Source organism: Thunnus albacares, chromosome 3 (assembly GCF_914725855.1).
Source record: "Thunnus albacares chromosome 3, fThuAlb1.1, whole genome shotgun sequence".
Classification (NCBI taxonomy): Eukaryota; Metazoa; Chordata; class Actinopteri; order Scombriformes; family Scombridae; genus Thunnus; species Thunnus albacares.
This window is the reverse complement of record NC_058108.1, coordinates 8,592,786-8,607,887: the sequence shown is the minus strand read 5'-3', so window position 1 is coordinate 8,607,887 and position 15,102 is coordinate 8,592,786. Positions and strand designations below refer to the sequence as shown.

The window sequence follows — 15,102 nt, the reverse complement described above, 5'->3', positions numbered from 1 at the left end:
CCTCTAAATATGCATTTAGAAAACATTGGAACTGACAGTGAGTATTTTTCATGTTTAATAAAAGTGATGTAATGTATTGATTCTGTCCCCTTTGTTCTATCCCACACTGGTGTTTGACAGATAAAGAGAAAGGTATATAAGGTGATTATCATTGTTCAGATCGCACTGGTTGTTCTTGATTGACATTTGCAGCAGCTGTGGAAATTCTTCCTGATTGCAGAAGATAAAAGCCAGGTGAAAACTCTTCTCTCATGCACAACCTGTTTAGGTGAGGGGTCAGCTTCAGTGGGCGGTAGCCACCAGAGAGAAAATGGGGCTGGTACATGCTGGGCTTTTATTCCTACTGTGTTGTTCTGCCTATCGCTATGCATTTAGCAGTGGGGCTGGGTATGGCCCCTTTGTGCAAGATCCTGAATTAGAGTGGGCGAGAATGGAGACAGTGATAGATGAAGAAAGAACCCAAGCCCCTGCACCCAGAGCCCAATTCAAAGATGCGTTACCTGAAGCCAAGAAGGTTCCTCAGTACCGGATTGTCTCAACCTCCAAGGACCAGAAAGCACTTTTCAAGCCAGAAAAGGGTTCCAGGCCCCTCCCTAACTCAGTCAAGTCTATGTTGCTTGTGACTGCTGCCCCTGAAACTGAAGGTGGACAAACAACCCGACGAAAGTTGGTTGAAATCTTGTGCCATGTCGACAGAATGTATGTAAGAATCAGGAGGGAGGTCTTTAAGACCACGGATGCATACAAATATTTGAAATTAGGCACCTGTCCTGTGAACCAAGGTACGAAAGCTCATTACTACCTTCTGTACCTTCTGAAAAATGACTGTGGATACAAGAGAGAGGTTGGTAAACGGCCATTTTCTTACTCTTTGTCTCTATTTTCACCATATAAGTTTTCTGCTTCATTTTGTCAAATACCACTAACACAAATGTTTCTGTTCCAGAGTAATGCAGATTATCTGTCCATCAGCAACGTTCTCCGCTACAATCCAACTGGTCCCATTTTAAGAGAAATGCCCTTTAACATTCCCCTGCAGTGTAAATATCCCAGGTAAGATTTTGTATAGTAGTTAACTCAATCTGAGCTGAGAGTAGCTGTGGCTAGTGAAATAAACTCACTGTTCTGTTAGTCAATGCTGTGCCATATTGTGCAAGAATTTTAGGTTTTGGTCATAACTGATTTTATCATCTTAGTAGCATTTGATGATTTCTAAATTTTGTGGATTGAGGATGCCAAACAGTTTGGCTACACAGCACACTGTTAAGACTACTTTCAGTTGTCCAATTTTGTATTAACTTGTGTTTTCTCTTGACTGCTGCAGGTTGTTTCACTCCTATAAAGTTGGCTTCTATCCCATACTTAAAGGTGGCACAGTTTACAAAGCACTCCAACCAAAAAGTAGTTTCATGCTCACTTCTCAAGATGGTATGTTGCCTTTTTATAATGTGAATTGATTCCTGTTCACATACATAAGCATTCCCCTTAACATTCAAAGCTCCTGGGCAGTGACAAAGGAAATTGACAAAGACAGACTAAACACACGTGTAATTGAAGAGTTGCATTCAACATTAACTCACAGCTGGACAAACTCTTTAGTTCACACTTCTTTTTTTATTTGCATTTTCTTGCAGGAATAGCTATGTCACAGATCTGAAGGTGCACTAAATATACTAAAGTACACAATGCTGAAGCATGTCCTAAAAATATTCTCAGGCATTCATCACAGCATATTTGGACCGCTAAAAGATCAGATCAAATATTTCCCCACAAACACTTTGCAGGCTTAAGATTTTTGTTACCCAATCACAACATATATGACAGCTCTCCTAATTTTGTATCTAAAATTGTCCAGTGACTGACTTCCCTCACTTTGCCTCAGCATCAGGGAATGAAATCACTGGGGCTAAAACCTACACCTTGGGACAGCTGATGTACTTTGAGGCCAAGCGACCTGACAACACTGCAAGCTCTGGAGATCAGAGGATGTACATCAACAAGTGCTTCATGACAGCCTCCCAAGACCCCAACTCCAGTCCTAAATATGCAATCATTGATAATCAAGGGTAAAACTTAAATTATGCTTCAGAATAAGATGGACATTACTCATGGTTGGACACAAACATGCATATTCTCTTATTGCAGTTGTATGATTGATGGTAAGCTGAATGCGCAATCAAAGTTCCTCACTGGTTCCTCAAAGATGACCCAGAGGTTCAGCGTGGGTGCCTTCATTTTCAAGGACACGGCTTCCAGTTCCTCAACACAGGTATGTCGAGAGTAACTGGTACAAAGTTGTAAACTGTCAAATAGAAATATGTAATCTTTGACTCTGAAATCCTTCTTTCAGCAACTCTACATGCACTGTGACATCTCTTTGGGGAAACTTACTCCAACTCCAAGTTCGAAGGCTTGCAGTTATGATCCAGCTACCAAAAAGTGAGTTAACTTTGACTCTGGCAAGAGTTGAAACACCCACAGGTGGAGTTGACTTGCTTTGAATGTCTTGCAGGATGCTTTGCTTGTTAAGCCAAAGTTAAAACTTTTATTAAACCCCTGTTGTATTGCTGCTTGTTTTGTAGTGGATTTTTTTTTTTTTTTTTTTTTTTTTTTTACGGTTTTAACACCAAGCTTGTCAATCTTCTACATTTTCGGGACCTGATATAACCCTGTTAATGGTTTCAGGTGGAAGGAGCTATACGGTGATGACTCTGTGTGCGCCTGTTGTGAATCATCCTGCTCATCATCACAGCCTAGGGGTAAGTCTCCATATTTGTTTGCACATTATGGAAAAGGATTCTTTACAAACCTGTCTGTATAGAATATAGCACCTCTGCAATGATTCAACACAGAGCTTAACACAAGCATCAGCCACAAAGTATCTTGCTGTCATGTATAGGCAATGAGACGGGGGAAAAAAACACTTAATCAAAACCATTATGTTTTACAAGCTGTAAGATTACTTTCTCAAGCTTTTGTCACATCAATGAGCTTTAATAACACACTGGAATGAAACTTTGAACAGTTCACAACAGCTACTTGAATGTTTTAATGCATCCTATTCCAACAGCTTCTAGAAATATGGTTTCCGGTCCCTCTTGGACGGTCGACTTGAGCAGGAAGGATGGACCTGTGGAGTTTTACCCGCGGATGAAATCCTTTGACACTGACACGGACACATTCAGCTTGGAGGACCCTGATATGGCAGAGCACAAAGACTTCCTAAACTTCTGGGACCATGACTACTGAAATTCGTCATGTGGAAGTGACCACAATGTTGAATAAAATTGATCAATATTTTAGTTTTGTGTTCAATATTGCATTACTCCATGAACAGACAAAACTCATTAATTTTGTCTGGTATAAAGAATAACTCAAGAGAAAAACATTTAAACTGAACTTAAAAAAAAAAAAAATCAAATTGCACAATTAGCCCCGTCAATACACTTAACATAATCATGTATCAGCATGTCTGCATTTCTAAGAGTCTCCTGGAAATGCATTACAGCATTTTTGTAGATGCAGTTGTGTACCACAAGGGGATGGAAGAGATTCACTGGCTTTACATGAGTCAACTCAGCAGGGAGTTGAATTACCCTTTGATTTAAAGGGTTCCCAATAAGAACGTGGTGCAGCAGCTTTTTCTCAAGGCTTCTCTGTATGAAGGCCAGTAAGTCTCGTAGCCTGCAAGCCACATTATCTGGTTTCCAGTGTGATGGGTCCTTGGTCAAAAGCAGGTGCATTAGTGCAGTTTTGAAATGAAAATCCTTCAGAGAGCTACTTCCTGACAGTGCTGTTTGTCTCTTGTGAAGGAAACGTGCAATGTCAAGAGTTTGAATGTGACATGAGTTTTCAGGAAGCTGTTTAGAGATGTGTTCTAAGAAGCGATCTTCATAGATGGTCAGAGAGAGTGTCCAGAATGTATCCAAGCTGGAAGGGAAGTAAGGGGTAATATAGAAATGAGCATCAGAGTTGAATTTAACTACAGGGTTTAAACTGAAGCAAATCCTCTTGCCAGATCTGAATCGAACTACCAGAGCGCCAGGAGCATCGATGTAGCGAATGTTGAGCTCAAACTCATACTTGTGTGAAATCAGTGTCCATGCTTGTCTTATAGTGCTCTGAAACCATCTGGTAACCTGGGATTTTGACAGGAATGGGGAGTTCTTCATGCAAAGAGGACCATCACAAACATCCATGATTTTTGTCTTTACCCTCTCATTCTCGCAGTGCAGCAGGCAAACCATATCATCGTCTGCATCTGAAGACTGACAGGGGCAGCCATTTGGGATTTTTTTATTTTCCACCAGCTTTATTTGGCCACAGACTTGCCTATCTGGCAGCAGGTCAGTAGCCTGGTTGTTACTGAGCAGACACTGAAAGCTGTACGGCTCTGGTGGGGTGAAGGTGACAATGATATCACACACATCCACCATCTGAAAGTCCTCCATCAGCATATCGCCATTTCTATCACAGATGCTCCTCATCGATTCCAGCAGGTCTGCTACAAACCCCTCCAAAAATTCACCCTCTCTGCACTTCTCTTTGAGTGAGACTTGAATACATTTAGAATAGAAACGCTGTAGAGTGTTGCTGTCTGGTAGCGGCACTGGGAAGTTCCTGGCTTCTTCTTGTTTCATTTGAGGATTTCTCCTCAGGCATTTCCTGAAGAAGCGGATCAAGGAAATAATGGAAAGCGTGTTCCATATGTACCAGAGGTAATCCTTCTCCCAGTCAGAAAGCGCATTCTCTGAAGTTTCATTGTCTGACGTCTTGGTGTGGTGGGATAGAGGTGCTTCTTGTTGCTTGGAGCTGAACACTTCATTGTTCATGTCCAGTTGTAAACTGCCCTCTACTTGGGAAACATCTTTTTGATCAGTGTCACTTTTGGACTTTTCTGGCAGACTTGAATTGTTGTTATCTATAAAATGTTCATCATCTTCCTCTGAATCTTGGTTGGTGTCAATCACATCTGGCATTTTATCTTTTTCAGTAACGCGTTGGTCAAACTCTTTTGAGACTGAAGCCTCATTTTGTTCTTTGTTGACATTTATTACATCATCCAGAGGCCCTTTATCATCAGTGTGTGTCATTTCCTGATTGACAGGTGCTATTTCCTGGTCCAGTTTCTCCCTTTCCCTCAGCAGCCACTCTTCCTGCTTTTGCAAGATGATATTGTCCCCTTCTTCAATCCCGGGGTCATCCCAGAGACGCATGAGACTCAGAGTGACCACAAACACTCGGAGCAGAGTATCTTGCATTGTCAGCACTGTCTCTGAATGGATCAAACGGCATAAAAAATAGTTACAAATATTTCAGCACTTTTGAAAAATGCATGAGTTTGTCTAAACATGTAAAAACAACACATTGAATGAAAGTTGTGGTAATGATAGATAAAAATACTTTATGAGAAATGTTCATCTTGCCAAAGTTGACGGTGATGCAAAGTCAGAGAGAAAGAAGGTACTTCCTTGATGGCCTAGAAGCATCCTCTTTACTTATTTCTGTGATTACATTTGATATAAAACACTATTTACTACAGCACATAACATAATATGAGAAGAAAAAGAATACGCACCACAAGAAATAATGATTGATTATCTTAATCTTGCAACGTTGTGGTAATGTGTAAATAGGTCAAAGGAGGAAGCAGGAGACTAACCTTGCACAGGCACAAGCTCGACAGTCTCTTCCTATTTTTCAGATATAGGTTGTCTTTCGTGACTTATTTCCTGCACACCCTGCCCATGTGTTATGCTGTGACATTTTCCTGTGCAACACACTGAAAAAACTGACAGCACAGACTTCCTGTAAGTTTAACAGCACATGCAGAAGAGTCTGAAGTCTGAGTCACTACCTAAACCTCAAACAGTTTTGATGACAGGATAGTATACTATGATATGAAAGTATTAGGCCACGTAGTATAACACAAACAAAAACTACGTGTGGATAATGGTTTGTGTGTAAGCCTCTACCTTTTATTCACCTGTGGGCTTCTAACTGGTTTGTCGAGCTCTGCTTCATTCAGCGGGAGTTCAAAGGTCTAATAAACTAACAAATCCCTTGGTGATTTAATAACTATCACATCTTGCATTGCAGCTATAGTCTCTTGATCTGTTTGGTTCAAGCAAGTGGAAACATATTAACCTTTCACCTCTTAGACAACAACCAAATTTTCCAGCCAAAGCCAGACATATTTGAATGGTTCAAGACCATTTTTGCATGTCTCAATTGGTACGGCTAAAGCTGAACAACATTGAATCCCTGAGGCTCAGGTACTGTACCATAAGTTAACACTTCTACATACTGCATTCATCTAAGTAAGAAAAAACATTCATGTGTGAATTGTGAAATGACTGACTGGAAACTACATAAGTGTTTTTTCTGAAGCTTGTAACAGGTTGACGTTTTGTGAAAGAGTGGGTTGAATGAGAATCGTTTTTGTTACATCACACTAAACACAGGTGCCTGTGAAGGGAGGGGCATGATGACAGATGATGTGGTAGGCTTTGAACATCACCATAGAGAGTTCGAGATACACTTTTCAGTCAGTCTGAGATACAATGTTTAATAGGCATATAAAGAACAGCAGCTTACTTATGATGGACATTATCACTGTGTGAATTTTTTCCTCTGCTTTTGTTCATCCACTCTTAAGAAAACAGGTAAGTCTATGTGTGGCTTGTTACTTTCTGATCAATATCCATAGATGCCTGACTTTGTATTATTATACATAAGACAGGGTTTAGAATAAGAGTCATGGTTCACTGAGAACATATGAGATTCTGGTACCACTTTCTAATAAGAGACCCTTTATAGAGCATTTATATGTTTTAACTAATGGCTCAATTATTGGTTAATAAATAATGTACTAATTCTTTATAGAACAGTTATAAACCATTAAGAGCAACTTTTGGATTGATGTGTTGTGAAAAATGTCTCTGGCTGTTGAGCCTCCAATCTTCAGGAAAAGAGGTGCAGAGCATATGGGCCAAAATGCATTTATTAGCAACTCAGTAACATTTACCACTGCAGACTTTGTAAGCACCCTTTAATAAGTGTTTGTAACGTTTGAAATTAGAGATAATCTTTGCTGCAGGCTTATTACTTTATTAATGACTGAATAACATTCATAACTATAGATTTGGCATTTATTACCTTTTATTAATGACTATTATTGTCTTGACTTTATTAATGAATCAGCAGCCAGAGATATTTCATAACGTGGCAGTCCAAAAGTTAATTTTATTACTGGTCTATTACTAAACATTTATGAAATTATTAATAAAGCCATTAGTTACAACTTGTAAATTCTTTTAAAAGAGTGACCTGTCAGAAAGTGGCACCACATTCCTTCTAAACCTTCAATTAACACAATAGGAAAAAGGTTTAATTTTTTTTCACTTATTTAAAAAGCACTGGAACTTGACTTCCTGCTCTACTTCTTTTCACAGATTTTATTACTTTGACCCAACACATCCCCCAAGATGGATAAGTTTCGTATGATGTTCCAGTTTCTCCAGTCCAACCAGGAATCTTTTATGAATGGGATCTGTGGTATAATGGCACTAGCTAGCGCACAGATGTACTCTGCCTTTGAGTTCAGCTGCCCCTGTATGCCAGAATACAACTACACCTATGGGATCGGATTGCTTATTATTCCCCCTCTATGGTTCTTTATGTTAGGTTTTGTATTGAACAATAATGTGTCAGTGCTTGCCGAGGAGTGGAAGAGACCCACAGGGAGACGGAGGAAGGATCCCTCAGTCCTTCGCTACATGTTTTGTTCAATCACGCAGAGATCCTTGATAGCACCTGCGGTGTGGGTGTCTGTCACTCTCATGGATGGGAAGAGCTTTTTGTGTGCTTTCAGTGTCAACTTGGATATTGAAAAGTTTGGGAATTACAGTCTGGTAAAGGGGATGTCAGAGACGGAGAAGATAAAACTTCTGGCAAAGATTCCATGCAAAGACCTGTTTGAGCATCAGGAAATAAGAGTGGCAGCATCACGATACATCAAGTGTATATCACAGGTAGCCTGCTGATTGTTTACTTCATATTGCTATGAACAGTTTTATTCTGAAAGGTCATTAGGTGGAAACTTTTTGGAGAGGCAGAGCTGTAGAGTAAACAGAAATAATGGAAGGAGACAACAACACAATTTTTTAGAACAAAAGTTCAAAAGCCAAATGAAAAACAGAATAACACAGGAAGAAATGTGGTCAAAATGTCGACAAAATAAATCTAAATTGAAATGGTTACTGCTGATAGTTTAGCTAACAAGGCTGTGTGGAACTTTAGGCTAAGTAACAAACAGCAATAACATGGTTAAACTATAGCCAGGGCACTTTATATAGCTACCATTGAGGAAATTAAGGTCATATCCTTTGTATTTGGTAGATTTAACAACCTGCAGGAATTTACAAGCTACAATTAAAAATGTACCAATGGTAGTTGAGTGATTCCAGTATTTACTATATTTGGAATGGCTTTGAAAGAGTATCTAGACATTCATGTTGGCAAATAAAATAAAAATAATATAAATCATTGGGAAATCAAATCAAATTAAAATAAATTAAAAAAAAGTCAGGAAGTCATCTGTAGGGACCCATGACCTCAATCTCTAATATCTCTATAATACATGTCTGATTGTCATTTCTGAGCCTCCTCCTGACTACTTTTTAACATTTATTTATTTTTTGTTTTTACCTTGTATTACTCCATTTAACTCAAATGCCAGTTAATAATAGCCACTGAGATTGTTTCCACATACTTTTTAGCAATTGAATGTGTAATCATTCAATGAGAGCAATGCATTATTAATCAAATAAAACCTGTGAAACCTTATGCAGCAGCACAAAAGAAGTATTGTTGTAACCTATTAATTCTTGTGTTTCCAGTATATGGGGAGATAAATATTTTAATCTCTGATTGTTAGATCAGTCAATCAATTTAAATAGACGGTCTTTGTTTTTTGCCAAAAGTTGGGAACACTTTCAGCAGGCAGTTTTTCAACTTCATCACAAGATGTGATTTATTTCTCAAAAACTGTAGTTAACTTAAGTCTCCCCACCCGACTCTCGCTCCCTTTGAGTTCAATGAGGCTTTCTTGATTGCTTATTAAAGGAATAGATAAGCCTCTAAATTTATTATTCAAGGAACTGGGACTGATTTCCATCCACCCAAAAACACCCACACTATGATTAAGATCTTTGATCAGCCAAAGGGCAATTATACAAGCTTTAAAGTAACATGTCTCCAAAATGTCTATTGATATACAGGGGATAATGATTCTGTTAATGAACTATGAAACAGTTGGGGAGCTGCTTGATGGATTTTTTCCATCACCTTTTGACTATTTATAATAGTAACATAAGAGCTAGATTCTCTAGCTTAGCTTGCTATATCAATATATTAATACATGTTTATATATCACAGGCATGCGGATGGATGTTTCTGCTCATGATGACCGTCACGGCCTTCCTGATCCGGGCTATTCGACCATGCTTTACCCAGGCCGCCTTCCTCAAGACCAAATACTGGTCTCATTACATTGACATTGAGCGCAAGATGTTTGATGAGACCTGTAAAGAGCACGCCAAGAGCTTTGCCAAGGTTTGCATCCACCAGTACTTTGAGAACATCAGCGGAGAGAACTTCTACCACCATCACTCCAGCAAGGACGACAGCTTCGATGAAGACGAAGACAAGAAGAGAAGCGATGAAGACAGGCTTCTGGGTATCAGGGCCCAGGATGATATGAATAAAGTTTTGTGGAATTGGCACACCTGTAAACCAGCTCTGGCTCTGAGAAAGGACCAGATAAATGGTGAAAACAATGGCAGACTGAATGGTGAAGTCAATGGAGCAGTAAATGGGTTTGTAAAGGGGCACACCCATGACATAGAGAAAAAGGAATGGGCGGTGTATTATAGTAAGGTCTGAAGAATTCAAACGGGAAAAAGAAATGCTACAGCTGGGTTGTCTTTAGCTTTCACATAACTGTATTGGTACAGGAATTATTTTATTTCTACAACCAGGGGACAACTTTATCTTTAGAATTTGTTTAAATGTTAGAGATACAATATGGTTCAGCTGAATCAGATTTGTACTTAATGCATAGAATATTTGGTGCAATATGTAATTTGACTTATGGTACAATACTTGAGCATAAAACCCACAAAGTGGAAAAAACTGAGTGTCAACATATTTCTAGTTCACATACAGTTCAGTTTACTCAGAAGATGTCTGGTATTGGATGTAGTCCAAAACATGTTGTTTTTACTGTTGTCACAGCTATGTTTTATCTATAAGGCATTAATTACTGTTCACATTCTGCTGCTGCTCTCTGAGGGACTGATCTTGGCAAAAATCTGACGTCTCTGTATATTGTAGGCTGCAGAAATAGAGCTGTTGTATCAGGCGGATAGTAAAGCATTATTACAACACACTGGAGAGTTCTCATTGATAATGCTAAATGTTTGTGTTGCTCTCAAGTGCAGAGCTGCCATAAATACTCCCAGGGCACGAAACATAAGCTGATAACATGGGTCATATGACAGATGGGGGAAAAACGCTATTAGAGGTACACTTTCAGACAAATACTTTAGGAGTCATTGTTGAATATCTATCTACGCTGGGCCATGTTAACAAGTATCCAAAGTTACCAGTCCTGTAAAGATTTCAACTTGGCCATTAACACTTTAACTTTAACACTAAACACATTTAAACCTTGGCATGAGCTGATAATCCTACACTGCTAGTGTATTTCCAATCAGGCAAACCTTTGATTTATGCAAAAACAAAAGGTTGTGACAGCCTAAACTATTTACATGCCTCTGAGAAAACAATGTCAACATTTGCATCTCTCTCGCTCCCTTATTATGTTGCTCTATTCCCAGTTTAGTCAGTCACTCCCCAATAAAAACCTTTCACAATGAGACACTGGGGAATTCTTCTTCTTCTTGTTTGAAAAACCTTCGTTCAGATGAAAACGTTCATATGCTATACTTCTCCAGGAAGCTGTTGATACAATGGTCTTTTCATCAAATATCACAAGAGGGCGTGCTGTTACCAAAACCACTATCCCTCACATGCCAACAATAACAACACGCATTATCTTTGATTCTGAAACGTGTAAAAACACGACAATGCATGCAGTGTATTAAGGGCTATATTTATGCTCATGCATCTGTGCAGTCAAGCCAGCTGTTCCTCAGTATTCAGAAGTAATGACATTACTAGAGGAGGAGGAGGGGGTGAATGAAAATGGCATGGATCCCATTGAAGCTTCTCTCCCTCCATCCCTCCCCTCCCCCTGGGGATTGGTGGAGCAGCACTCCCCTTGACTCTCTCACAGCTCACCCAGTAGCCCAGCAGCTGTTCTCTCCCTCAGCGAATTGGCAGCCGGGGCCGCTGGTGTGGGGGTGGACGTGCATGCAACGTCTTTGTCCAGGCTGTGATTTTTCTCTCTGTGTGTCCCTCTCTCTTTCTTGATATGATTTCCCTTCATATCTTACTTTCTTCTGTGTTCCCTCTATCTGCAGAAACACCTCCTCCCCTCATCTCTGCTCTTACTGCTTTGTTGTTCCGCTGCAAAAGAGTGACATGGTGTTTATATATAGCTCAAACAAAGCACATCTAAAAAGTACTCAGCGCTTGCTCTAGCTCTAAAAATACAATGTGTGTACGTGTTAAGGAAGGGAAAGGGTGAATGAGGTTGCATCATCTCTGCCTTTGTTGACCTCCACTTCAGAGAAATGGCTTTGTTTTGGTTGTCAGGACATCAGCCATGCGCATGTTACTGACTAGGGCCTCCCTTGACTTTGCTGCAAGTGCCTCTCTTGTCTCCCTCTCACATATATACACGCACAGGGGCGTGCGCACACAGACACACACACATCAGCATGCTTGCAGGCGCCCTATTCGTCAGTGTCTGGCTCATTCTGCCTTCCTTCTGCCTACAGATTGGAGGACAGAGGTAACGAGGGAGGGCTGAGGGAGAGGAGAGTTGCGAGGCAAAACGGCTGGTCACATGAGCAGAGATCTGTTTACAAACCCAAGGCAGAGCAGAGCAAGGAGAGGAAGGGAAAGGCGAATTGCAGGCTCTCTCTGAGCACCATTATGGATTGAAATAGGAAGAAGGGAAGCCTGCCATGACAAAGCCAGCTGGAGGTGGGAGAGACTGAATACGACACACGCAGACACACTCTTGCACACACACCGTCTTTGTCTCTGATTTTTTTTTTTTTCTCAATTGAAGGAACAGATGGTTAGAGGGAGAGTAGGATCCCCCCCCTACGCAAACACACACACTGACTGACAAACACACACACACCAGCAAAATACCGAACCCAGCTCGAGGACTGTTGTTGATTGCATGGAGCTGTCCTCACTTTGTTTGGGCTTTGAGGGAAGCACATCTCTGGCTTGTATACTGAGGAGGAACACCCCCTGCAAGATCAGAGGATTGAAGGAGACAACAGAGGAGAGCAGAGGGGGATGAGACTTGTGAAAATCCTCTGTTAAAAAAGCAGCTTTGGGGGGAAGACAAAGCACAGACTAATGCCAGATAATTACCTTCATTGGACGAGGACTGTCATTTTGAACAGCGGATGTCATTGAAACTGGTGTGGGGACAATACTGCCGAAAGTGAAGTCAAAGAGGGCCTTTTCCGCTGGAAATGTAAGTATTTCCTGTTACAAAGCAGTCTGTGTTTATGACGTGACTGAGTGAGATTCAGCTTTTGACAATAACAACTCCTGAACAGCACATGCTATAAGGCAACTGACAATCAATCAAATCCACTCAACATAGATTTCTTTGTCTCTTCTTCTATCTCTCGTATGATGACATCATTCTCACTGGGATCCAGGAACACATGAGGTCTTCAGTCCCAGTCCAAACCCCAGTCCCAAATCTCCCAATCTTAACACGGAGCAGTTAATCCAGATTTGGGAATGCTGGGCAGCACAGACTGCTGAGCCAACAAAACCGCACCTCTCAAGGATTTATGGAATCTGAGCAAATCTGAGGAACTTGATGGTTGTTTTTGGAGGAGCTAACTCAGCGCAGGGTGACTGATTCCAGGCTCTAAACAGATTCAGTGTCCAGGAGCTCCGGCCCACGAGTTTGGCTCTTATCCAGGCTCAGCCTTCTCCTGACAGGGCCTAAATTTACTGCTGCTGCTCTGGGAGTCAAATTTCATGCAACCATTCCAATGGTGTAACGGTAAGTGAGTGGACTTCTTTGCTTTGTGCTAAATACACAAGAGGTGGTAGCACATGTACTCACTTGTATCTCATAACCCAGTTACTTAGTTGCAGGCTGCTAGCTAATGGGATCCGTATAATGGATGTGTTTGTGGAACAGCAAATCACAGAGATTTGGGGTTTGTGTTTTAAGGAGGGTGACAGAGCACTTAAAATAAGCCACATTCAAGGTCATGTTTGTATTTTGAGTGCTACAACTAACTGAATTTATGTTATTCTTTCACCTTATTCCATATTATTGTTTGTTTGTTTGCATCAACACTTGGTTCATCATTGTATCTCTCATTATGTTACCCTTGGACTTCCCTACAATATACCCCCCCCCCCTCTCTTGTAAATCCCCCAACCCCCAGCCATGTCAAATTATCCAACCCATACCCCCCACAGTGTGCAAGCTGTACCCATTCATTCACTCTAAAGAGAGACACATGGACATTTAGAGGCTGGCAAAGAGCATCCTTGCTGCAAATTAATAGGAACACATGTGGCCTGTGGAAGTGGGGCTTCCTCTGCTATTGTTTTACCAAATGGTCCTTTAGTCCCCAGAGTTTTTTTCTGTTTAATATACCCCACCCCCCACCCCCTGCCACCTGCAACACACACGCGTTTCTGTCTTAGAAATACAGGCAGACAGACACTAAGACACTCCTACCCTTCCATCCCCCGGTGCTGTCGCACACATGCACACACACTCTACCAGTCACCTCTATAGAGTCTGTGGAACAGATGGTGGTGTGGCGGAAGTGGTGTCTGTCCTCCATGTTTGTTTTGTTCACAGCCAATTAACACGCAGCCTGACGAGCGCCTCAGTTGCCACCACAGTGCCAGTTGCAGCTCCCCGGACAACACCTGCCTAAAAACATCAGCCATTAGAATAAACTCCTCACTAAATATTTTATACTGTCAATAAAACTCTTTTAAAAATTCTGTGAAGATGAGTCAAAGCGCCACATACTCTAGAGCCATTGTCAAGCAAACATATAGTCAAGTTTAATATCTAAAAGTATCTAGAGACTCAAGGCCTTGTGGTGTTGTTGTATAGGTTCATATTCTAGTTAATGATCGACAATTTCCTACTCCTTCCATGATTCCTCTTTCTTTTCTCTGTTCATTTCAAATATGTTTTTTACAGGAACAAATAATAATCATGGCTCACTTTTTTTCTTAACAAATACAAGTGATCTCACAGATCTCAGGAGCTTAACTGCTCTCTAAACTCGTAACAGTGGAATTGCCTGTTCAAATTGCAGTGTCTAATGTTTATGCAACCAATTTAGTCACTGTCAAAGTTGACAACTGTATTCTGTGCAGATATTGACACAACCTTTCAAGATAGGTCATTATAATGGGAAGGTAAACAATGAAGTTGTAAGACTGGATTTTCTTTTTTTCAGTAGCTCTATTTGACGAGGGAAATGGAGTTTAAAAACACTAAGGCTGTAAACACACTTAAAATAGAGGAACCTATAAAAGAGGGTTAGAGGTTACTTATCAAGATAGTGCAGAAACAGAATGATTTCTTGAACTTACCTGAGCTAACCTGTTGGACACTTAACTCTATGTACAGTAACAATTACCATTGTAGGTATAATGTTTTTAAATGTGTATTTTGTTTGTGCAAACTCTTCCTGGCAGGATGCCTGTGTGGTTTGGGTTCTCAGCGCTCTGAACAGTACTGCAGCATGACGTCTGACATCTATCACCTCCCACTCAATGTGTATGTCATTGTGCTGGGCATCGGCCTCTTCGTCTTCATGCTCAGCCTCATCTTCTGCTGCTACCTTTTCAGGTAGGTGGAGGGGGTTTACGGCGGAAGATGTGCTGGCTTAT

The 15,102-nt window shown here is 40.7% G+C and overlaps 4 protein-coding genes across 6 annotated transcripts in view; 3 read left to right on the top strand and 1 right to left on the bottom strand.

Moving 5' to 3' along the window:
- The first annotated feature begins 252 nt into the window (after positions 1-252).
- Positions 253-3,302, top strand: zp3c (zona pellucida glycoprotein 3c). Its single transcript, XM_044346207.1, has 8 exons — positions 253-844; positions 947-1,053; positions 1,325-1,428; positions 1,883-2,066; positions 2,146-2,269; positions 2,351-2,439; positions 2,686-2,759; positions 3,071-3,302. Exons 1-8 carry the CDS (start codon positions 311-313, stop codon positions 3,247-3,249), a joined length of 1,395 nt encoding a protein of 464 aa, XP_044202142.1. The 5' UTR covers positions 253-310; the 3' UTR covers positions 3,250-3,302.
- A 103-nt stretch (positions 3,303-3,405) lies between these two features.
- Positions 3,406-14,463, bottom strand: LOC122979036 (inositol 1,4,5-trisphosphate receptor-interacting protein). 3 transcript variants are annotated; one of them, XM_044346204.1, is made up of 4 exons: positions 13,977-14,463; positions 12,580-12,677; positions 12,338-12,453; positions 10,030-11,592 (listed from the first exon to the last, which is right to left on the bottom strand). In XM_044346204.1, the coding sequence occupies exons 1-4, from the start codon at positions 14,140-14,142 to the stop codon at positions 11,574-11,576; spliced, it is 399 nt and encodes a 132-aa protein (XP_044202139.1). In that variant the 5' UTR covers positions 14,143-14,463; the 3' UTR covers positions 10,030-11,573. The 3 variants fall into 3 exon arrangements, with proteins under 3 accessions (XP_044202137.1, XP_044202138.1, XP_044202139.1); XM_044346202.1 differs by lacking the exons at positions 10,030-11,592; positions 12,580-12,677; positions 13,977-14,463 and adding exons at positions 3,406-5,275; positions 5,579-5,791 and having other exon boundaries at positions 12,338-12,417; XM_044346203.1 differs by lacking the exons at positions 10,030-11,592; positions 12,580-12,677; positions 13,977-14,463 and adding exons at positions 3,406-5,275; positions 5,663-5,791 and having other exon boundaries at positions 12,338-12,417.
- LOC122979043 (calcium homeostasis modulator protein 1) lies at positions 5,785-10,697 on the top strand. Its single transcript, XM_044346212.1, has 2 exons — positions 5,785-8,033; positions 9,439-10,697. Exons 1-2 carry the CDS (start codon positions 7,488-7,490, stop codon positions 9,943-9,945), a joined length of 1,053 nt encoding a protein of 350 aa, XP_044202147.1. The 5' UTR covers positions 5,785-7,487; the 3' UTR covers positions 9,946-10,697.
- Positions 12,304-15,102, top strand: part of zgc:175214 (uncharacterized protein LOC557610 homolog) — an 8,282-nt gene continuing 5,483 nt past the window's right edge. Inside the window, exons 1-3 of the mRNA XM_044346210.1 lie at positions 12,304-12,685; positions 12,876-13,231; positions 14,908-15,061. Coding sequence (XP_044202145.1) covers positions 13,207-13,231; positions 14,908-15,061 — 179 coding nt within the window. The 5' untranslated portion in view covers positions 12,304-12,685; positions 12,876-13,206. The remainder of the gene's footprint in view (positions 12,686-12,875; positions 13,232-14,907; positions 15,062-15,102) is intronic.